Source organism: Gorilla gorilla, chromosome 9 (genome assembly GCF_029281585.2).
Source record: "Gorilla gorilla gorilla isolate KB3781 chromosome 9, NHGRI_mGorGor1-v2.1_pri, whole genome shotgun sequence".
NCBI classification, from domain to species: Eukaryota; Metazoa; Chordata; class Mammalia; order Primates; family Hominidae; genus Gorilla; species Gorilla gorilla.
In genome coordinates, this window is record NC_073233.2 from 69690833 (window position 1) to 69713913 (window position 23081).

General features: G+C 51.7%; 1 protein-coding gene across 2 annotated transcripts in view; it reads left to right on the forward strand.

The window, feature by feature from the left end:
* The window catches only part of FADS2 (fatty acid desaturase 2), a 40063-nt gene that overhangs the window by 12799 nt on the left and 4183 nt on the right, over nt 1-23081 (forward strand). For both annotated transcript variants that reach the window (XM_055354284.2, XM_055354283.2), the window contains 6 exons: nt 67-264; nt 357-458; nt 7851-7976; nt 16954-17014; nt 17398-17474; nt 22881-22978. In XM_055354284.2, coding sequence (XP_055210259.1) covers nt 67-264; nt 357-458; nt 7851-7976; nt 16954-17014; nt 17398-17474; nt 22881-22978 — 662 coding nt within the window. The remainder of the gene's footprint in view (nt 1-66; nt 265-356; nt 459-7850; nt 7977-16953; nt 17015-17397; nt 17475-22880; nt 22979-23081) is intronic.

Consider the following 23081-nt stretch of genomic DNA (forward strand, 5'->3'; position numbering starts at 1 on the left):
CCGAGACATATGTTCCCTCCAGAGTGGCTGATGGCTGACTCCTTTCCCTGTGCTCTTGGTCAACAGTCAAAGATCACTGAGGACTTCCGGGCCCTGAGGAAGACGGCTGAGGACATGAACCTGTTCAAGACCAACCACGTGTTCTTCCTCCTCCTCCTGGCCCACATCATCGCCCTGGAGAGCATTGCGTGGTTCACTGTCTTTTACTTTGGCAATGGCTGGATTCCTACCCTCATCACGGCCTTTGTCCTTGCTACCTCTCAGGTGAGGTGTGACACCCTCACCTCCCCCAGCTGACAGAGGCCTGGTGCCTGTTTGCTGAGGCTGTGACAGCACGTGTGACCCTCTCTCCCCAGGCCCAAGCTGGATGGCTGCAACATGATTATGGCCACCTGTCTGTCTACAGAAAACCCAAGTGGAACCACCTTGTCCACAAATTCGTCATTGGCCACTTAAAGGTAAGTGTCAGCAGCCCTGGGCATCTGTCCTGTTGGACAGCAGTTGAGACAGAGGGACCAGGATTCCTCTCTGCTCAGTGCTCTGAGGCTACAGGGTGACAAGGCAGGTGTGCCTATGCTGAGGGCCATGGTGACTCTCCATTCTGCTGCCTTCCTGAGCCCTGTCTCTGGATCAGGTCCGAACCACAAAGCCATGGTGTACTACTCATTATGAAGACAGGCACACACCTTTCTTGTCTGTTGGCTCAGCAGATTGTATTTTTTGATGTTCCTTAGCTAAGGACTCATCTAACAAATCTGTTTTTGTTTGGGGACAGTAAAGTAGCAGTATTTTTTTTTTTTTTTTTTTTTTGAGACAGAGTCCTGCTCTTGTCACCCAAGCTGGAGTGCAATGGTGTGATCTTGGGTCACTGCGACCTCCACCTCCGGGTTCAAGCAATTCTCCTTCCTCAGCCTCCCGAGTAGCTGATATTACAGGCACTCGCCACCGTGCCTGACTAATTTTTGTATTTTTAATAGAGATGGGGTTTTGCTATGTTGGCCAGGCCGGTATCAAACTCCTGACCTTGTGATCCACCTGCCTTGGCCTCCCAAAGTGCTGGGATTACAGGTGTGAGCCACCGCACCCGGACTGTAGCATCTTTTTTGATGAGTTGGTATGCTTCCTTTCACTGGCGATGTGAGCTCTTTAATACATTGTGCTGGGTGTGGTGGCATGTACCTGTAATCCCAGCCACCCGGGAGGCTGAGGCAGGAGAATTGCTTGAGCCCAGGAGTTTGAGACCAGCCTGGGCAACATAGTGAGACGCCCCATCTCTTAAAGAAAAAAAAAAGAAACACATTGTGTTCCTCTCTTCCCCTCAGAAGCCAAGAGGTACAAAGCAGCATTTGAAACAGCAACTATCTTTAGTCTGTGTTTTTGGTGCCCCCATTCTCTCCTTCCTCATCTGGCATTTATGCTTTTATCTTTATGTTAGCCTTCTGTTATATATAAGTCTTTTATCTCAAGCCACTTCAAATACTCTTTGGAAATAAACGGGGTACAAAAAGTAAAAGTCATCCTGTAAGGCCTCAGATAGGGGACACCAAACTACAGAATGATCAGCTGGCCCAAAGGACAAAAGTCGTTAGAAGTGCAGGAGTTAAAGAAGTTCCACTCTCATCTCCCCCTAGATAAGGAAGCAGACCACAGAGTCTCAGCATGTTTGTAGAAAGACAAGCTGGAATTGCCAACTGCCTTGTTCTGATCTGACAGGCGTTATCTCCTCAGTTTTGAAAATGAGTCTTTGCCAACTTGCTCTCTGACATAGACTATCCCCATCCCAGCCCGACCCAACAGTACCTGCTTCCTGAGAAAAGCTGGGTCCTAAAGAGTCCATCCCTCCACACCCTGGCAAGGGAAGAGCTACATGTAGGGTGTAGCTTATCTCCTCTTCCACCCAGACCGCAATGGGGCCCTTGGCTTGCCGGCTGCAGATCTCATTGGTGGCCAACCACCCCTGAGCTGGTCACCAGTTTCACAGCGAGCAGCTTGCCTGGCCCTGAGCCTGAAGTGGCCTGAGAACCTGGTCTCTGTCCAGAATCTCAGGGGCAAAGGGAGAGGGTGCACATAGTGGAGTGCTTTGTTTCATTTTATACTCTTCTCTGTTGGATCAAACCCTCCTCAGTATGGCAAAGTAACATTTAACTCCTGACCCATGTTAGCCCCCACACACTTAACAAAGATGGGCTGTGTCCTGCTTCCAGATTCTGGGCAGGGGCCGGGCAGGGGGGACTGTTCCTGTCCAATTGCCCTCAGTCTTTGAGGGGCCCCAGAGCACGGCTGTTGCGTCAGGCGGCAGACGGGGCCAGGACAGGGGACTGGTCTCCATGTAGAACGTGGATGACAGCAAACAGGGTCCTTGGGCTTGGGGATGTGGGCTCCACTCATGGCCCACCAGCCCCCACTGGCTGTGTCCTTGGTGCTGTGTCACAGAGACAGGCCAAGGACATGGACATGCGGCTCACTCAGGGGTGCCCCAGAGCACGGAGGTCAAGCTTGCCTGAAATTGGCTCTAGCACTCGGCAGGTGCACAGCCATGGGGACAAATCTTGTAGGTCTGTGTCTCTTCCCATCACTGGGAAAAAGGGGACTGGCTACAGGGAGGTCCTCAAGGGCCTTGCTAACTCAGATGTCTTAGCACAGGCTGGAAAGGCCTGTGAGTAGGTTACCAGGGGCTGTGAGAGGCTGGGACCCCCTTCTTCCTGTTGGCTGCATTGCTAATGGGATTTAATGGGAGTTCTCCACATCCTGAACTGTTTGCCTTCAGCCCGTGTCATGCCCAGTGGACATTTCTTCCAAAGTGTGATCTTTTACAAAGACGATTCTGAGGTTAAAACTCTTTTGTAGTTCAGCACTGTACTTAGGATAAAATGCAAACTTCGGCCAGGCACAGTGGCTCACGCCTATAACCTCAGCGCTTTGGGAGGTCAAGGCAGGAGGATTGCTTGAAGCCAAGAGTTTGAGACCAGCCTGGGCCACATAGCAAGACCCTGTCTCTACTAAAAATAAAAAAATTAGCTGGGGGTGGTGGTGCATGCTTGTAGTCCCAGCTACTGGGGAGGCTGAGGCCGGAGGATGGCTTGAGCCTGGGATTTGAAGGCTGCGGTGAGCTGTGATGGTGCCACTACATTCCAGCATGGGTGACAGAGTGAGACAATGTCTCTAAATAAATAAATGCAAGCTGAAAGGCCCAGTGCCATCTGGGCACTGCATCTGGAAATGGACATCACCAGACTTTCTGCAGCCTCATCTCAGGCCACCAGGGCCGGGATTAGGGTGAAGCAAGTAAGGCACTCGCTTAGGGTATAAAATCTAAGGGGACACCAGACAAATTCAGTTATCAAGATAAATGATGTTTTAATGCAATGTGGTTTTGTTTTGTTTTCTGAGATGGAGTTTCACTCTTGTCGCCCAGGCTGGAGTGCAATGGCGTGATCTCAACTCACTGAAACCTCCGTCTCCCGGGTTCAAGCAATTCTCCTGCCTCAGCCTCCCGAGTAGCTGGGATTACAGGTGTGCGCCACTATGCCCAGCTAATTTTTTTGTATTTTTAGTAGAGATGGGGTTTCTCCATGTTGTCCAGGCTGGTCTTGAACTCCTGACCTAAGGTGATCCACCTGCCTTGGCCTCCCAAAGTGCTGAGATTACAGGCATGAGCCACCGCGCCCGGCCTGCAATATGTTTTTTAAAAAATCAAAATTAATGCAAAAAAATCCACAATGAACAAAATATCAAAATTTTAAATAAAGATCAGGATGAACTGAGGCAAATGGAAAAACATGCAACCCTCTAAACATGTTCGTATGTCATTTTTTAATGGTTGATTTTTTTTTCCAGAGGATTAAAGTAGTTAAAAAAAATTTAACAATGAAGAAGTTGATGTATTAAAAGTCATAACATTCTAAGTGTAAATGCTTTATTTATACCAAAACAGAACTTATTATACTTTTGCTTCAGTTGAATGTAATTAGAAATTAGTTAAGGCCGGGTGAGGTGGCTTGGCCGGGCGTGGTGGCTCATGCCTGTAATGCCAGCACTTTGGGAGGCTGACGCAGGTAGATCACTTAAGGTCAGGAGTTCAAGACCAGCCTGGCCAATATGGTGAAACCCTGTCTCTACTAAAAAAACAAAAATTAGCCAGGCGAGTGTGCTTGGGAGGCTAAGACAGGAGAATCACTTGAACCAGGGAGGTGGAGGTTGCAGTGAGCCGAGATCGTGCCACAGCCCTCCAGCCTGGGTGACAGAGTGAGGCTCCATCTCAAAAATAAAAAATAAAAATAAAAATTATTTAAGCTAATCGCTTGGTTGACAGAAACCATCAAACTCAGCAATTCTTTCCATTGAAAATGAAATGAGGCCAGGCGCGGTGGCTCACGCCTGTAATCCCAGCACTTTGGGAGGTCGAGGAGGGCAGATCACAAGGTCAGAAGATCGAGACCATCCTGGCTAACACGGTGAAACCCCATCTCTACTAAAAATACAAAAAATTAGCCGGGCGTGGTGGCACACTCCTGCAGTCCCAGCTACTCGGGAGGCTGAGACAGGAGAATCACTTGAACCCGGGAGGTAGAGGTTGCAGTGAGCCGAGACTGCATCACTGCCCTCCAGCCTGGGCGACAGAGGAAGACTCCGTCTCAAAAAAAAAAAAAAAAAAGAAAAAAGAAAAAAGAAAGAAAATGAAATGAGGCAAAAAGTAGACTTTGAAAATGTTATCGATGAGTTTGCTTCCATTAAAGCCAGAAGTGCACTTTTTTTTTTTTTTTTTTTTCTGCCTCAGGCTCTGATATGGCGCCACCCAGCACTGCTGGTCACAGTTATACCGAGGAGCTTTCCTCTGGCTTCTGGAGCATTCTACACTCCCCCTTCCTCTCCCAGGGCCTCCCCTAGGCTCTTGCCTCTGTCAGGAAAGCACCCCTCACTCTGCCTGGCCAACTTCTCCAGCTGCGTGGACACTTAGCTTTCCTGGCCCCAGCTCAGTTTGGGTTTGGTGTGATGAGGCCAGACCCTCCCTCGCAGCTCTGTGAGGACAAGGGCTTTGTCTCTTGGTTCACCTCCCAGGCAGAGCACGGCAGCTGGCTTAGGGTAGGCAACATCTGCACCACATTCTGGGAACACGGAGCTGGCCATTGTTCCTGGGCAAGGCGGGCTTCCCGGTGCCCGGAAGGAAGGGCTCTTGAAGGACAAGCAGGGCTTCACCTGGCAAAGAAGAATGGAAGAGAGGCCGGGTGCGGTGGGTTATGCCTGTAATCCCAGCACTTTGGGAGGCGGAGGTGGGCGGATCACCTGGGTTCAGGAGTTTGAGACCAGCTTGGCCAACATGGTGAAACCCCATCTCTACTGAAAAAACAAAAATTAGCCGGGCATGGTGGCGGGCGCCTATAATCTCAGCTACTCGGAAGGCTGAGGTAGGAGAACCTGGGAGGCGGAGGTTGCAGTGAGCTGAGATTGCACCACTGCACTCCAGCCTGGGCGACAAGAGCAAAACTCTGTCTCAAAAAAAGAAAAAAAAAAAATGGAAGAGAATCACAGCAGAGGAAGTAGCATGAACAAAAAATGCTTTCATTACATCTCATCCCAAGTCCAGGGAGAACCGGGACTGCCCACCTCACTGCCTCTTTGTTGTCAGCCCGTCTTGCTTTCCTCCATCTGTTTGTTCAATAAACATCTCTGGGTTGGTATCCTCCAAACATCACGCTTACTTGTTTCATGCCTTGCTCCTCAGTTTCTTTGTGCCAGAGATTTTTCCATTTGATTCTTCCCAGGAATTTTGTTCCTTTTGACAACAAACGCAAACGTGTCATTTGATTCCTCAAGCCTCTAAGCTTGCTTTCTTTCTTTTTTTTTTTTTTGAGACGGACTCTTGCTCTGTTGCCCAGGCTAAAGTGAAGTTGGTATGATCTTGGCCTCCTGGGTTCACAGGATTCTCCTGCCTCAGACTCCTGAGTAGTTGGGATTACAGGTGCCCGCCACCACGCCCAGATAATTTTTGTAGTTTTAGTAGAGACGGGGTTTCTCCGTGTTGGCCAGGCTGGCCTTGAACGCCTGACCTCAAGTGATCCATACGCTTCAAGCCTCCCAAAGTGAAGCCTCTGAGCTTTCACTCTCTTGACTTTTTTTTTTTTTTCTCTCTCTCTCTCTCTCTCATGGGTTTTGAGGACTGCCAGTTTCTAGGGCCCTGAGGTCACTGCAAAGGCCACAGCTGTCCATTGCTGTTCCCACCCATGGCTATTAGTGTCCATAGACTGTGTGTGCCAAAAGCATCTCCCAAGTAAAATGTTTGTTTAGCAAATAGGCATTTTTTGCAGACCCTTAGCCAAAGCATTGATCCGGCAACAGTTCACCAGGATAGTCGTGATGCCAAAGGGTCAGGAAAGTGTGTTTTCTTTCGTCTGTCGCTGGGCAACTGTTGAGGGCCATAACTCTGAGCTGAGGAGACGGACACCTGTGGCCTCAAAAGAAATATCCATGTTATGTGTCTTGTCTCATGGGATCCTATTTGAGTGTTAGAAACAGGAAAGTTCTTCTTGTTCATGTTAGCAGTTGTTTGTTAAGCCCTCCCTCCAGCCTTCCTGGTGTGACATGAATCTCAGGACCCACCCTCAGCATAGCAGCACAACTGCGCTCTCCAAATCCTTTATTGAGATACAGTTCTCACTTTTTTTTTTTAAACAGAGTCTTGCTCTGTCTCCCAGGCTGGAGTGCAGTGGTGTGATCTCTGCCTCTCGGGTTCAAGTGATTTTCCTGCCTCAGCCTCCCGAGTAGCTGGGATTACAGGCGCCCACAACCACGCCCGGCTAATTTTTGTTAGTAGAGACGGGGTTTCACCATGTTGCCCAGGTGGTCTCAAACTCCTGACCTCAAGTGATCCACCCGCTTCTGTCTCCCAAAGTGCTGGAACTACAGGTGTGAGCCACCACGCCCAGCCCGTTTTCCCATTTAAAGTAGACAAATCAATGACTTTTAGTATATTCACAGATTTATGCAACCATCATCATAGTCAATTTTAGAGCATCTTCATTATGCTCAAAAGAAACCCCACGTTTCTTAGCCATCACATCCCAACCCCCTCCCTCCCTCCCCTACCCCAATCCTAGCCCTACACAACTGCTTAACTTTCTGTCTCTATAGATTTCCCTATTCTGGATGTTTCATGTCGGTGGAATCATGTGATATGTGGTCTTTTGTGGCTCCTTCCTTCCCTTAGCATGTTTTCCAGGCTCATGCGTGTTGTAGCAAGTGTCAGTGATTCGTTCTGTTTTATGGCACAGCCAAATGATATTCCATTGTGTGGATAATCTGCATTTCATTCACCCACTCATCTGTTGATGAACATTTGTGTTGCTTTTGCTCTTCTGGTTCTTTTGAAGAATGCTGCTGTGAACACTGCTCTATGAGTTGGTGTGTGGACATGTTTTCATTTCTCTTGGATATACGCTCAGGAGGGAGATTTCTGGGCCACATAGTAGGGACCACTTCTCACTGTCCCTGAAACCTCGGCTTCACCTTGCACAGCTCTGGTTCCACACCTGGTGACGAAGAGGCAGAGACCGGCTGCCACACCTGCTGGAGCGCTCACCGTGTGGTCCCTCAGCAGCACGCCTCATCTGCCACCATCGTCTTATGATCAGGGAAACTGAAGCCTAGAGAGATAAAGTGCCTTCACTCCATCTGGGGCTGGCGCATGCTCTGAGCTCAGTCATGGCAGGGCTGGATTCTGGCCTTGTGGGGGCCTGAAGTGCTATCCCCGAGGTTTGAAGGTTCTGGGAACTGCTCCTAAGCAGGGCCTGTTACAAGTGAGCTCGGTTCCCTGGCGGCTTGCATGGCTCATCCCCACCCCTCTCTCCCCACAGGGTGCCTCTGCCAACTGGTGGAACCATCGCCACTTCCAGCACCATGCCAAGCCTAACATCTTCCACAAGGATCCCGATGTGAACATGCTGCACGTGTTTGTTTTGGGCGAATGGCAGCCCATCGAGGTACGACTAAGAGGATGGTGTTGACCTAGGAAGTGTTTGTCCTGGGCGAATGGCAGCCCATCGAGGTACGACTGAGGGGATGGTGTTGACCTAGGAAGTGTTTGTCCTGGGCGAATGGCAGCCCATCGAGGTACGACTGAGGGGATGGTGTTGACCTAGGAAGTGTTTGTCCTGGGCGAATGGCAGCCCATCGAGGTACGACTAAGGGGATGGTGTTGACCTAGGAAGTGTTTGGCCTGGGCGAATGGCAGCCATCGAGGTATGACTAAGGGGTTGGTGTTGACCTAGGAAGTGTTTGGCCTGAGCAGGGAGCAGGGAAGGAAGCCTAGAGAGCTGACATTCAGCCAGGCAGGTCCACATCTCCTGCTACACAGATACCTCTCCTAGGTACCCTGAATTGTTCTGGCTGGAATGTATGTGGAATGGCCTCACCTGTAAATACGGACACAGCTCCTCATTAGAATGGTAGATGTCTCCCTCCTATCCTTAGGCCAGGAAGGGCATTTTCTGGCTTGTTTTTTCCCAGGGTAGAGGGAAATCTTGTTCCAGTTCAGCAGGAAGGCAAGATTTCAGGGGCTCAAGCTTGGTCGCCAACCGACTAGCTCATGTTGAGAAAACCTTATTTGGAGAATCATCATCCTGTACACTGGGAGGAGCCTCAACGTGGCTTGGTCCAATCTGCTTCACCAGTGGATGAGAAATTGAAGGTCAGCGAGAGGATGGAACACGTTCAGGGTCACATAATTTATTTATTTTTTTTCTGAGACGGAGTCTTGCTCTGTTGCCCAGAGCTGGAGTGCAATGGCACAATCTCGGCTCACTGCAACCTCCGCCTCCTGGGTTCAAGCAATTCTCCTGCCTCCGCCTCCCAAGTAGCTGGGATTACAGGCATGTGCCACCATGCCAACTAATTCTTGTATTTTTAGTACAGACAGGGTTTCACCATGGCCAGGCTGGTCTCAAACTCCTGACCTCATGATCTGCCTGCCTCGGCTTCCCAAAGTGCTGGTATTACAGGCATGAGCCAACGTGCCCAGCCGAGAGAGTCACGTAATTTAGTGGCCAGTCTAGGGTGAGGCCCCAGACATTTGGACCGCTAGGCCATTGCCTTCCATTTACTATACCATTTTATTTTCATATTAGTTCATTTTATTACTACAAATATAGAACACACTTGGTATAAACTTTTAAACAGTACAGAAATATCCAGAATTAAAACACGAGTCTCAGCCTGGGCAATATAGCAAGACCCTGTCTCTAAAAAAATACATATTTTTTTAGTTAGCCAGGCTTGGTAGCACGTGCCTAGTCCCAGTTCTTGGGGAGGCTGAGGTGGGTGGATCCCTTGAGCCGAGCCCAGGAGGTTGAGGCTACAGTGAGCTATGATCACACCACTGCATTCCAGCCTGGGTAACAGAGCAAAGCTCTGTCTCAAAAAAGAAAAAAAAAGTGAGTCTCTCAAACCTCCCCTTTGCCCCAAATTTTATGCCCTTGAGGGTAACCACTGTTAACAAGATGCTATACAGTCTTCTAGATATTTTTATGTGTATAAACATGCATATATCTGTTTCTTTACAAACAAAAATTTTAGGCCAGCTGTGGTGGCTCACACCTGTAATCCCAGTGCTTTGGGAGGCTGAAGTGGGAGAAGTGCTTGAGCCCAGGAGTTCAAGACCAGCCTGGGCTACATAGTGAGACCCCATCTCTGCAAAAAATACAAAAGATTAGCCAGGTGTAGTGGTGTGCGTCTGTGGTCCCAGGTGCAGGGGAGGCTGAGGTGGGGGAATCACTTGAGCCTGGGATCCTCAAGGCTGCAATGAGCTATGATTGCACCACTGCACTCCAGCAGGGACAGAAGAGGGAGACTCTGTCTCAAAAATAAAAAAATAAAAAACAAAAAAATTCTACCTTGTATCCTGCAACTTGCCACCTCTGCGAATGTGGATGCCCTTCCCCCCCAGTTCATGTAGACAGGTCTCATCTCCCTCTAGCCATATGGTATTCTGTTGTATTTCTGAACCATAACAGGACCTACATTATTTTGTAAAGTAGACAAATTGAGTGTTAGTAATTCATAATTTCTTTCTTTTCTTTTCTTTTCTTTTCTTTTTTTTTTTTGAGACAGAGTCTCACTCTCTTGCCCAGTCTAGAGTGCAGTGGCGCCATCTTGGCTCACTGCAACCTCCACCTCCCAGGTTCAAGTGATTCTCCTGCCTCAGCCTCCCGAGTAGATGGGATTACAGGTGCACACCACCACGCCTGGCTAATTTTCTCATTTTTAGTAGAGATGGGGTTTCACCATGTTGGCCAGGCTGGTCTTGAACTCCTGACCTCGTGATCCGCCCACCTCACCCTCCTAAAGTGCTGGGATTACGGGTGTAAGCCACCGCGCCCGGCCCATAATTTCTTTTGAATAAAAGCCCCACCAATGCATTCCACAAAAAAATGTTCTTATTTAATACGTTCTTTTTTTTTATGTAGAGCCTCTATGTCGGGACCTAATTTACAAGAAAAAAATAAATATATGAGCTGCTTTTTGGAAATACATTAATGATTAAAATGAAAGTTTAGAAGATCCTTGTTGCTTTTATGCAGATCTTAGGAGCCACAAAGCCATGCATAGAGTAGGGTTCAATCAGCATCTGCCAAGTGAGGCCAATTTTCCCTCACTAAGGAGTGGCACCGTGAGTGAAGTAGTATTCCCGACAGCCTTGGCGCCTAAGGCTTGGAACAAGGCGAGGAGATAGCCTGGCTCCCCAGTTCTGGTTTGTACACCCTCTTCTTATTTCATTTCCACCCGTGAGACTATCTGAGCAGGAACGTGGATTTTTCTGTAACACGGCCAATTCGCAGGAAATCAGCCACAGTTCTGTACTTTGGAAGCCTCTCTAAGCTGCCAGGGATTCCATTTTCTGCCAAAGTACAGGCTATTGTTATTCTTCTAGGAGACAGTTTGCCAGCTTTAATTAGAGGTGTCTAGAAAACGGAACTGATGAACTTGAGGCCCTCTGATAAGTGGGGACAAAGGCTTTGTTTTCTCGGCGAGGCTTTGTAATGTAGAGCCATTGGTTGTCCTGACAGATGTTCTCTGTGTCTCTAACAAAGAAAGTCTAGTCCCACCAGCTGCACTGGCAAGAAGGCGTCTTTCTTGTGCGTTGTGGCCAGAGAAGCCTCTCCTTTCCCGACATCTTCTCACCCCCGACACTTCTGGAATGCTGGCTTTGGGGCAGGAGATGGGGGTGGGAGGCTGTGAGGATCTGGTTGTTCAGTTACCAGCGGCGTTTGGAAGTCCCCAGCCAGTGCCGCGGTGTTCTGTGGAAATCCCTGCTCTCACACTCATGGGGAAAGGACTGGTGCTTCCTGGGTTCCTGGTGTTTTGACCTGTGCTCTGGCTCTCGCAGGACCCGGCTGCCCTGGAAGGAACCCTGGTCTCTTGACTGGAGTGACAGTGGGTCTGATGGGACTTGTCACATGCCAGTCCCACACACCACAGCAGGGCCAGGTGGGGCGTCCAGGTCCCAGGGCCTTAAGCCACCATCCCAGTCTCCAGAGCAAGGACGCCGGCCAGGGCTCCTATCTCTGGGGACAGATAAGCAAAGCAGCCCTGCCAAGCGGCTCCCAGCACGTGGAACTGTGAATAGTGCGGGCTCCGCAGTAAAGCCCTTTTCCTCGTTTTCTGCATTTTGGTCTTATTGATGCTGTCCAGGAGGATTCTTTTTGTCATATGTAGCAAAGTATATTCACTTTACCCAGAGATTCATTTCTTGTGTGCTTAGAAAGTTCTTCATACATATTATTTTCAGTTCTTTAAGGTTTTGTGTTTCAATCTTTAACTTCTGCCAAATGGGATATGGGTAGGATGATATTCGGCCTTCACTTTTCTCCAGAGTCGGCCAGTTTTCCCGGCACCCCCATGAGGTGGCATTGCTTCTTCATACGAGGCAGTGAGTGCTCCTGAGCCCGGGCTTGGCCTGGGCTGGGCTGTCTGTCCTCTCCCAGGCCACCGTCTGGATGACTTGGGGGCCACACTCACACTCATTCATCCTTGGCACTTAACTCATTGGAAGCTCGTAGTGGGGTGCCTTTCCCCTTCTCTTTCTCTCTCTTTTTGTTTTTGTTTTTGTTTTTGAGACAAGGTCATGCTCTGTCACCTTGGCTAGAGCATAGTGGCGCAATCTCGGTTCACTGCAGCCTCAACCTCCTGGGCTCAAGCCATCGTTCTGCCTCCGCCTCCCGAGTAGCTGGGACTACAGGCACCCGCCACCATGCCTGGCTAATTCTTGTATTTTTAGTAGAGATGGGGTTTCACCATGTTGGCCAGGCTGGTCTCGAACTCCTGACCTCAAGTGATCCGCCTACCTCAGCTTCCCAAAGTGCTGGGATTACAGGCATGAGCCACTGTGCCCGGCCAAGGTCTGTACTTCTTTATATGTCTCATGGATGTTTCTTTTAAAACGCAATCCTTATATGTTTTATATTTTGTCATTATGATTGGAGGTTCTCCAGTACTCAGGAAAGCAGTGGATATTGGGGTAGTTATCTTAATTTTCTTTTTTTTCTAAATTTTTGTTTGCATGGCCTTCCAATGAATGGGATAGTTATCTTTTGTCCCGCTAGTGTCCACTTACGTCTCTTCATAATTCTAGTTGTGTTTCGGTTGATTCTTTTGAGTTTCCTGGGTAGATGATCATATCCTAGAAAATAATGAAAACGTAGTCTCTCGGCCCAGCGTGGTGGCTCACGTCTGTAATCCCAGCACTTTGGGAGGCCGAGGCTGGCGGATCACGAGGTCAGGAGATCGAGACCATCTTGGCTAACACAATGAAACCCCCGTCTCTACTAAAAATACAAAAAATTAGCTGGGCATGGTGGCACAGGCCTGTAGTCCCAGCTACTCTGGAGGCTGAGGCAAGAGAATCGCTTGAACCCGGGAGGCAGAGGTTGCAGTGAGCTGAGATCACACCACTGCACTCCAACCTGGGCGACAGAGTGAGACTCCATCTCAAAACAACAAAAACAACAAAACAAAACAAAACAAAACAAACAGAAAAAAAGTGTAGTCACTCTTTCTTCTCGTTCTTTCTTTCTCTCCCTCCCTCCCCTCTCTTTCTCTCTTTCTTTCTTTTTTTCTTTCTCTCCCTCCCTCCCCTCTCTTTCTCTCTTTCTCTCTTTCTTTCTTTCTTTCTTTCTTCCTTCGTTCCTTCCTTCCTTCCTTCCTTCCTTCTTTCCTTTCTTTCCTTCTTTCTTTCTAATCTGGATGTTGAAGTCGTCTCTTTCTTTCTAATAGCTCCACTCTGTTTTCTGCTTTGGGCTTTATTGCACTGATGGGAAATTTCAGAGCTGAGTTTAATAGCGGTGATATTGGCAGCAGCCTTGTTTTGTTCTTCTTTTGCCATATCCCCATTTTCTGAGGGGGCTGGTGAGACTATTATCCCGGTAGCAGTGTAAAGGGGCCTCAGAAGCCGTGCCGTGCCTGAGATCCTCCTCCTCCTCCCATCTGGGAAACCACCTCTGCTGCTCTGACTGTCTGAAGCTAACCTCCTGGGCTTCCTGCTTCAGGCAGACCTTCACGAACAGGCTTAAGCCACCCATCCCGCCTTGCGACACACATGCCGCCCTCTCAGGGACCTTGGACTGGGAACTTGCCATTCTGCTCCTGCTGGGGAGGTCGTGCCGCCTGTTTCTCTCTGTGTGTGAGTTTGCAGGTTCCCAGAGGCAGAGACTGGGCTTTGCGACAGCTCCCCTCCCCCAACCCTCGATGGACAAGGAGGGCCCTTGTCATTCCTCAGACATTTTGTTCCAAAGCTGAAAGGTCCCCTCCACATGGCCCGGCATCCCCCAGGCCCTCATCCAAGCCTGGCCTTGAGGTGCGTGGAGAGGCCGAGGACAGGAGAGTCAGCCCCGCCGCCAGGGCTGGCTGCACTCCCTCCCTTGCCCCTGGCCTGCGTCCCTGCCTGTCAACCGCAGCCTGGGAAGGCGCCGTTCCTGATCAGGGGGAGGTCCATGTGTGCCACCCCCACCCTTGGCCGCAGCCCAGCCGGGTGAAAGTCAGGTGTCTTCCTTGCCTCTTGGGCTTTCTCTGTGTGTGTGACGGGGACTCCTCTGGAGGAGGAGATGTGTGGGGTCCTCCACTCCCCACACTTGGGGCTCTGAGCCCCCAGTTGGGAAGAAGCCTGACTCTTGTTGAGTGAGTCTGTGGACCGGGCACTGTGATGGGCAGTGTGCATGCACAACGTCACTTAGTCCTTGCTTAACCCGTGAGGCGGGAGCTGTCATCGACCCCTTTCATGGATGGAACCGCTAAGGCCAAGAGACATGAAGTGACTTGTTCAAGGTAACAACAAGGAAAAGGCAACACCACTGTCCGAACCCAAACCATCTGGCTGCAAACCACAGCTTCGGAGTCCTGGGGGCTCTTGTGAAATATGTTTGTTGGGTAGCCCCAGCTTTCTGATCAATTAAACAGCCAGGCACTCACCCCCCTAGCTTGCTACATTCTAAAATACCTCTCCCTCCCTTCCCTGCTCCCATGACTTAAACGGCAAAGCTCTGGCAAAGAACTGAGTGTGGGAAAGATGAGAGCAGAGAGTTAGCCACAGGGCAGGGCTTCGTATCCCAAGCCCACAGTTGTACTTTTTGGTTTGGGAGGGGAGTACTGGCCATCCCCCAGCAGACCCGCCGCAGCTGAGGCCATCGAGATGGGTACAGATGCGTAGTGGTATGTCACTATACGCATGTACATACACGCGCGTGACTGTGATGAGCATTTTGCTCACCGTCCCACAGAGGCCCACTCTGAGGCCTGCTGCTGCCTGGCAAGCAGGACCCCCTGGCTCCCGAGGGTCATTCTGGGGCATCGAAGGGACGCACACTAAAGCCAGCAGTGCTTACCAGCGGAGGCAGCCCCTGTAACCTGTGTTGTCCACCCAAAGGCCACCATCACCCATGAGAACAGGGTGCCTACTGTGCACATGCAGCTCCAAACAGACTCCCCAGGTGCCTCCCAGGCCCCCACAACAGCATGGCCAGCCCTCAGTCCCTCCATAGGATGCCCTGGCCCCTGCTGACCTGCCTGGGTTGCCCTCTGTGCTCACTTCCGAGTACAGCCGGCCTAGCCCGAGAGGGATGGGATGCTCTGTGGGACAGAGATGCGGTGGGGAGGAGCTCTTGAGCAGAGCTGGAGACACTGCACGCCAAGGCTGGGGCTATGAGCCTGCTCCCTGGCCTCTGGGAGAAGCTTAGAGCAGGACTCAGGGGCCTGTTCTGCGGGCCACTGCAGGCCCCGAGACTGGCCACCTCGAGAGCAACGTCTGCAATGCTGGCTCCTCCAGCACCTCCGTCCACTGGAGACTCATGAAAGGCTCCTGTGAGGCCTCCCTGGCTCGGACCTCTCCATGGCCGGCCTCAGCCCTGGCCTTAATGGTAGTCTTCCTGCAAGTGGCCGTCCTTTCTGGGAATGAGTGAGATCCTTGCCAAGGCTCAGGAGGCCACACAGAACAAAGGGACTGTTTCTGGGGGTTCTTCAGCTGGGTGTGCCGTGACCATGGCCATTGGCGCCAAGATGCAAGTCTTGGTGACAGGGTGGACCTGGTTACCACCCACAGCCTCTTCCCTCAATAATCCATGCTCTCCCTGTGATTTGGACAATCACTTTACTCACCTGGATGACAGGGGCGCTGGCCTAGGCATCATCCAAGGTTCCTTCCCTCTGTAACTCACTTTGACCTCCTGACTGCAATAAGTATGATTGGACACTATAGGAGGAGGCATCTCTGGCCTTCGGATCCAGGGGTATAGGGAGGGTGACGGGCAGTGTCCTGGGGTCAGCACTTGGCATTATGCCCATGTTCTCATTGGCTCCTCTTACCAACCACTGATTCGAATGCCAGACAAGGCTCAGCAAGGCTAAGCGACTCACACAGTCTCAACACTGGTGAGAGGCAGAGTCAGCTCAAGCGCATCTGCTGGCTGCAAGCCCAGCCTCCCCACACTGCAAGCAAGAGGAGCAGGTGTCACTCAGTGAGCGGCATCTTTCGGTCTCAGTCCCGGAAGTGCAGGGTGGGCTGGTCCCTAGGGGCTGGACCATGGAATTAAGGGCTCCAGGGATCCCCTGGGGCCGTGGTTCCTATGCCTGGCTCACACTGAGTGGCCTGAGCAGCTTTGGACAATGACGATGCCCAGGACCCAGCCCAGCCCTCCTCCATCAGAGCCTCTGGGCATCAGGCTGCCCAAGGTGCAGGCTCTGATGGGGAAGAAACCGGTGCCCTCATGGGGACCTCAGGTAGCCAGATGTGGCCTGAGGAGTCTGTGCTGTGGCCTCCTCTGTCCTCAAGGTTAGGCTCCAGCTGGGGAGGAGTGATTCTCTCTTGTAAATTACAGGGAGGCTCCAGGGAGGCAGATGCTCCCAGCCTGATGACTGGCAGCAATTCTGGGGCCCTTACCTAGGTTCTCCCTGCCACTGCAGCCTCCGGGAGCTCTCCATGGTGACCTAGGAACTCCCCTGGGTGCTTATGCTCCGCCGAGAGTTGCTCTGTTGCACATTCACTCAACAAACATTTGTTTAGTGCCTGTCACATGGGCTCAGAGTCAGCTTTTTGGGTTCTGATCCCAGCCAGGGCCACTTCCCGTGGCCTTGGGCCATGGCTTAACGCTGAGCCTCAGCCTTAGAAGTGCCGGCCTTGTGGAGGATCGATGCCATCAGGCCAGTGCTCAGCTAGGGCTGAGGAAGCGTTGGCCGCTGCTGGCTGTAGCATGGGGAGCCCAGAGGGCTGGAGGGGCCGCTGCTGGCTGTAGCATGGGGAGCCCAGAGGGCTGGAGGGGCCCCAGGCTTGGTGGGCCCAGGGTGCAGATTGACAGGAAAGGGACAGTGGTGTGCCCTGAGCAGATAGAAGGGATGGTGGCTGCAGGACTAGTTGGGGAACATGGGAGGCTGGGAGCTGAGGCTACTGGGTGCTCATGATCTCTCCTCTCTCCTCAGTACGGCAAGAAGAAGCTGAAATACCTGCCCTACAATCACCAGCACGAATACTTCTTCCTGAGTGAGTGCTCGGCACCCCGAAATCACTCTGGGATCCTCCCCTCCCCCCAGAGTGGTGTCTCTCTCCCTCCTACCTGACATCTTTTTCAGATCCAGAAAGTGACACTAAACTTGTTAGAAGCAGGGGCCACAGCAGCCTTCCTGTGCAGACCCCCTCAGCCCGTGTTACAGGCCTGATGGGGACACAGAGGCTCAGAGAGTCCCAGGGGTGACACACGTCCTCAAGGGCTCCCAGCCTTCTCTGCAGGCCCCGGGGTCCCTGGCTGCTTCTGCCCACGTCTGCAGGGCTGGCCCCTGCGCTCAGTGCTGGGCCTGGGTTCCCCCGACCTTCCGGCACAGGCAGGGTGGAATGGATGCCTCTAAGCCCCTGTCTCTTTCCTGCAGTTGGGCCGCCGCTGCTCATCCCCATGTATTTCCAGTACCAGATCATCATGACCATGATCGTCCATAAGAACTGGGTGGTGAGTTGGGGACACAGCTGGCTTGGCATGGGGAGGAGGGTGACTGGGACAGGTGGACCCGGGGGTCCTACGCTGCCTCCTCGTGTGCCCCAGTGGAGCCTGTGGGGCCCCATGCATCTCCTCCCTGGGGTAGCTGCCTCTCAGGAAAGGACTCCCTCTGGGGCCACCAGGACCCAGTCCTAAAGATCTCTACTCTCCCTCAGACATAGGGCGTCCACTGGGGCAGCCCCTGCTTTTGCAGAGCCCCCGAGAAAGTTCTCAAAGGCAGCATGATGAGAGGCAAGTGTGGCCATCTCCCTTCCCCGCTCCCTGTGGGCCCTGGGTCCCATGAACTGGGTCGCCCCACACCCTGGTTTGAAGTTGGAGCAGCTGGGCATTGGCTGAGATGACAGGTGTGGTCGTTTGTGAAGACCGTATGACAAAGCACCACGAACTGAGTGGTATAAGCAGCAGTGATGTGTTTTCTCCCGGTTCTGGAGACGGGAAGTCCAAAACTGAGGTGTTAGCAGGGTGGATTCCTTAGGGCTCTGGAAGGCTCTGTTCTGGGCCTCTCATCGGCTGGTTGATGGCTTTCATCCTCCCTCTCGGTACATCATCTCTCTGCATATTTGTATCTGTATCTGTGTCCAAATTTCCCTCTTTAAAAAAAATTATTTTGTTTATTTGTTTATTTATTGAGACAGAGTCACACAGGCTGGAGTGCAGTGGTGTGATCTCAGCTCACTGCAACCTCTACCTCCTGGGTTCAAGCGATTCCTGCGACTCAGCCTCCCAAGTACCTGGGGGGGATTACAGGCACCGGCCACCATGCCCAGCTAATTTTTGTATTTTTAGTAGAGATGGGGTTTTTCCATGTTGGCGAGGCTGGTCTCGAACTCCTGGTCTCAAGTGATCTGCCCGCCTCAGCCTCACAAAGTGCTGAGATTACAGGCATGAGCCACCACGCCTGGCCTATTTTTTAATTTTCTTTTTTTCTTCACCAAAAGTGGATACTTGAAAATTTTTCCTTTTTTAAAATAGGGACATTGGTCATATTGCATTAGGGCCCATTGTAATTACGTCATCTTTTTTTTTTTGAGACGGTGTTTCACTCTGTCGCCCAGGCTGGAGTGCAGTGGTGCGATCTCGGCTCACTGCAACCTCCGCCTCCTGGGTTCAAGCGATTCTCCTGCCTCAACCTCCTGAGTAGCTGGGACTACAGGCGCCTGCCACCATGCCTGGCTAATTTTTGTATTTTTAGTAGTGATGGGGTTTCACCATGTTGGCCAGGCTGGTCTCGAACTCTTGACTCGTGATCCACCTGCCTCGGCCTCCCAAAGTGCTGGGATTACAGGCGTGAGCCACTGCGCCCGGCAGATAAATTGTTTATCTGAAAATTATCAAAGACTAAATTGTCACTCTCTGAAATGCTTGCTTAAAATCCAGTCTTTCTCAGCAGTCTATTTGTCCCTCATGCTCCAACCAATAGCCATGGGGAAGTTTTTCCTCTTAACCAAATGTGGACTTGTTTATTGATTACTGTTTTTTGTTTGTTTGTTTGTTTTTGAGGTGGAGTTTCGCTCTTGTTGCCCAGGCTGGAGTACAATGGCGCGATCTCAGCTCACCAAAACCTCTGCCTCCTGGGTTCAAGCAATTCTCCTGCCTCAGCCTCCAAAGTAGCTGGGATTACAGGCATGCGCCACCACGCCCAGCTAATTTTGTATTTTTAGCAGAGACAGGGTTTTACCATGTTGGTCAGGCTGCTCTCAAACTCCCAACCTGAGGTGATCTGCCCACCTCAGCCTCCCAAAGTGCTGGGATTACAGGCGTGAGCCACTGCGCCCGGCCTGTTGATTACTGTTTTATCGCTTGCTAACTGAAGTTGTCCTTTTCACCCTGACTGTGAATTTAAGAGCAGCCAAGTCAAATTTTATCTCCAAGTCTTGGACCCATATATCCAATCTAACTCCATTTGGAGGTGTCCCAGCCATTTCAAATCCAACATATTCAATATAAGTCCTCTCCTCTTCTCCCACAACCTAATCCTGATGGTCTCCATGTTAATGAATGGCTCCATCATCCACCCAGTGGCTCAAGTTAGAGACTAGCACCATTATGTTTTTTCCCTCCTCATACATGTTACACCCTCTCTTTGCCTCTAGCATCCAATCCCGTTCTAACTCATAAATGGCCTATTGCCGGGCGCAGTCACTCATGCTTGTAATCCCACCACTTTGAGAGGCCGAGGCGGGCAGATCATGAGGTCAGGAGTTCGAGACCAGCCTGGCCAGCATGGTGAAACCCCGTCTCTCCTAAAAATACAAAAAATTAGCCTGGCATGGTGGCGTGCACCTGTAGTCCCAGCTACTCAGGAGGCTGAGGCAGGAGAATCGCTTGAACCTGGGAGGCGGAGCTTGCAGTGAGCAACTTCTTTTTTTTGTTTGTTTTTGGCTGTCCTTGTTCCCTAAGGAACAAAGCATTAAACAGGAAAAGAAATCACCCTATGTTCCTAAAAGGGGATGGCAGAGTGGGGACAAGGTAATGAGCCCACGGGGCTTTCAGAGCCAGGAGTGCACCTATGACCTGGGGCACTGGTTCTCAGGGGAGCTGTTCTGCCCTTTGGCAGTATCCAGAGACACTTTTAATTGTCACAACTTCAGGAGAGGAGGGTGCTACTGGCATCTGGTGGGCGTCTAGCCAGGATGGTGCTTAGCACCCTGCCATGCACTGGAGAACCGCCCATGACAACAAGGAGCCTGTCCCAGGTGCCAATAGTGTGGAGGTTGGGGGACCCTGGCTTAGAGGAAAGAGGTGACAAACCCTAAGATCTTTGAAGGAGGCTTCCCGGGGAGGTTTACATGCTCTGGCAAGGTTCCCCGTTCCCGGGGCCACGTCCTGGATCCTGAGATGCTCCCACGCTTCACCCTCCTGGAATTTTGCTGCATCTGACACCACTGGCCACTCCCTCTTGCAGTTCTTCCTGTTGGCTTCCAGGTCCCCACCTCTGCTGGCTTCTTCCCAACCCCCTCGCTCCGCCTCTTTGGCTGCTTCTGATCTCTTGGGCTCTCTGCCCCTGAAACCAGCGATCTCTGTGTATGTGTTGCTCTCTACACTCAAAAGAAGTCCAGGCCAGGCATGGTGGCTCACGCCTGTAATCTCAGCACTTTGGGAGGCTGAGGTGGGAGGGATCACCTGAAGCCAGGAGTTTTGAGACCAGCCTGAGCAACATGGGCGAAACCCTGTCTCTATAAAAAGCTGGGCGTGGTGATGCGCGCCTGTAATCTAGCTACTTTGGAGGCTGAGGTAGGAGGATGGCTTGAGCCCAGGAGTTTGAGGCTGCAGTGAGCTGTGATCACACCACTGCACTCGAGCCTGGGCAACAGAGTGAGACCCTGTCTCTTAAAAATAAAAGTTGGGCCGGGGCAATGGTTCACACCTGTAATCCTAGTACTTTGGGAGGCCAAGGCTGGAGGATCACTTGAGCACAGGCATTCGAGACCAGCCTGGGCAAATAAGTGAGACCCCCCCATCTCTATAAAAACTTTAAAAAAATTATCCAGGTAAGGCCAGACACAGTGGCTCATGCCCGTAATCCCAGCACTTTGGGAGCCCAAGGCGGGCGGATCACGAGGTCAGGAGATCGAGACCATCCTGGTGAACACGGTGAAACCCCATCTCCACTAAAAATACAAAAAATTATCCGGGCGTGGTGGTGGGCACCTGTAGTCCCAGCTACTTGGGAGGCTGAGGCAGGAGAATGGCATGAACCCAGGAGGCGGAGCTTGCAGTGAGCCAAGATCGCACCACTGCACTCTAGCCTGGGCAACAGAGCGAGACTCCCTCTCAAAAAAAAAAAAAAAAAAAAGAAAGAAATTAGCTACTCAGGAGGCTGAGGTAGAAGTATGGCTTGAGCCTGGGACAGAGTCATGATCACACCATTGCACTCCAGCCTGGGCAATAAAGCAAGATCCCATCTCCAAAAAACAAACATTCCATAACCCCATCCTCATTTTGTTTCCATATATGTGTAGATACGCTGCACACTATTGCACCACACACACAGAATAGAAGGACTGTGATGGAAAGTGGGAGCAGAACTGGCTACATCGTCCTGCCCTCGGCCAATGTTGGCCCCGAGGCCATCTCCGGCCTCTCCTGAGCGCTCCCCCCCTCCTTTCCTGTTCAGCTGCTGGCACCCGACCCCTGATCACCTAGGACTAGCCTAGATTCCCCACAGCCAAGCAGGCACAAATGCAGCCACCGTTGCCTCTGACAGTTCTGGAATCTGTCACCTTCTTGTCAGCGCCGTGGGTTCTGGTTTAGGCCTCTGTCATTTCATGTCTGAGCCGCTGGAATAACTTCCTAGTCTCCCCCTCTCCAGTGGGTGGGGATCTATTTTAAGACACAAATGTGACCTTGTTCTTCAGTCGTTTGAAGTGAGACAGGGCAGTCCCTTGGCCTCACCTTCCACCTCGGACACCTGTGCTGAGCCTGTGGCATGTCACCGTACCTAAACTCATGGCAGGATGAGCGCCCTGGCAGTGGGAACAGGCCGTGCAGAGGCCCCGGAGAGGGAGTAAGCTGGGTCAGGGGGCTGAGTAAAGACAGGTTCTTAACCCCATGAGGCTCCGTGGGTGACTCTGGGTGGGATGGGGGCTTTAGCAGGGGAGAGTTGGGACCCGCTTGGAGCGAAGGCCACTCTGGTTGCCATGGCCACGAGGACAAGCAGGGGACTGTGGGAAGCTGATGCTCTGGTCCAGTTGAGACAAGACTTGGGTGGCAGAGAGACAGTGGACAGGGTGGAGCCGTGAAGTCACCCTCCCAGTACATGAAAGAAGACGTCCAAGCCCAGTCCCTGACACCAGTCCAGCCAGGGGCAGGGAGGAGAGCAGAGTGGAGGGACACAGGATGACAGTGGGGCTTGGGGAGGCCAGCCTCTGCTGTGAGAGCTGTGAGATAGGGACGATGGTACCTCTGACCTTCCCTACCCCTCCAAGCCCTCTGTCCTGCTGGAAGGAGAGGCCAGGAGGAGACCCAGATGCTGAGGAGCAGGGACAGGACTGGGGGATGGTTGGGGACCTGGCCCAGGGTTGGGGGCGCACCTTCAGAATCGCCCCTGCCCCACGAGAGGGCTGCTGACCCCCACCCCTACCCCATGGCTGCCCCTCAGCAGGAGGGTCCGTTTCTCTCCCGAAAAACAGGGCACAGTCACTTCCTGATGCTAAAACACTCAGCATTTCCCTAGAAACAAAGGCAGCCATGCAAACCCCGAGCAAGCAGGTGGCATGTAGTTGCCCATTGCGTTTCAGTGGGCTGCGGTCCAGCTTCTAGAGGCCTGAGTGTGAGGTGTGTGCACATCTGGGGCAGGCACTTAGTGCCAGGGCAGAGGAGAGGGCAGGTTGCACCTAACTTCATCTTTCCCCGCAGGACCTGGCCTGGGCCGTCAGCTACTACATCCGGTTCTTCATCACCTACATCCCTTTCTACGGCATCCTGGGAGCCCTCCTTTTCCTCAACTTCATCAGGTGCCTGGGCTTTGCTGATTCATCCCTGGGCCCTCCATTGGCACTGATGATGGCTTTGGCATGAGAAGAGGCTCGGATGGCTCCACTTTGCCTGGGGACCTCC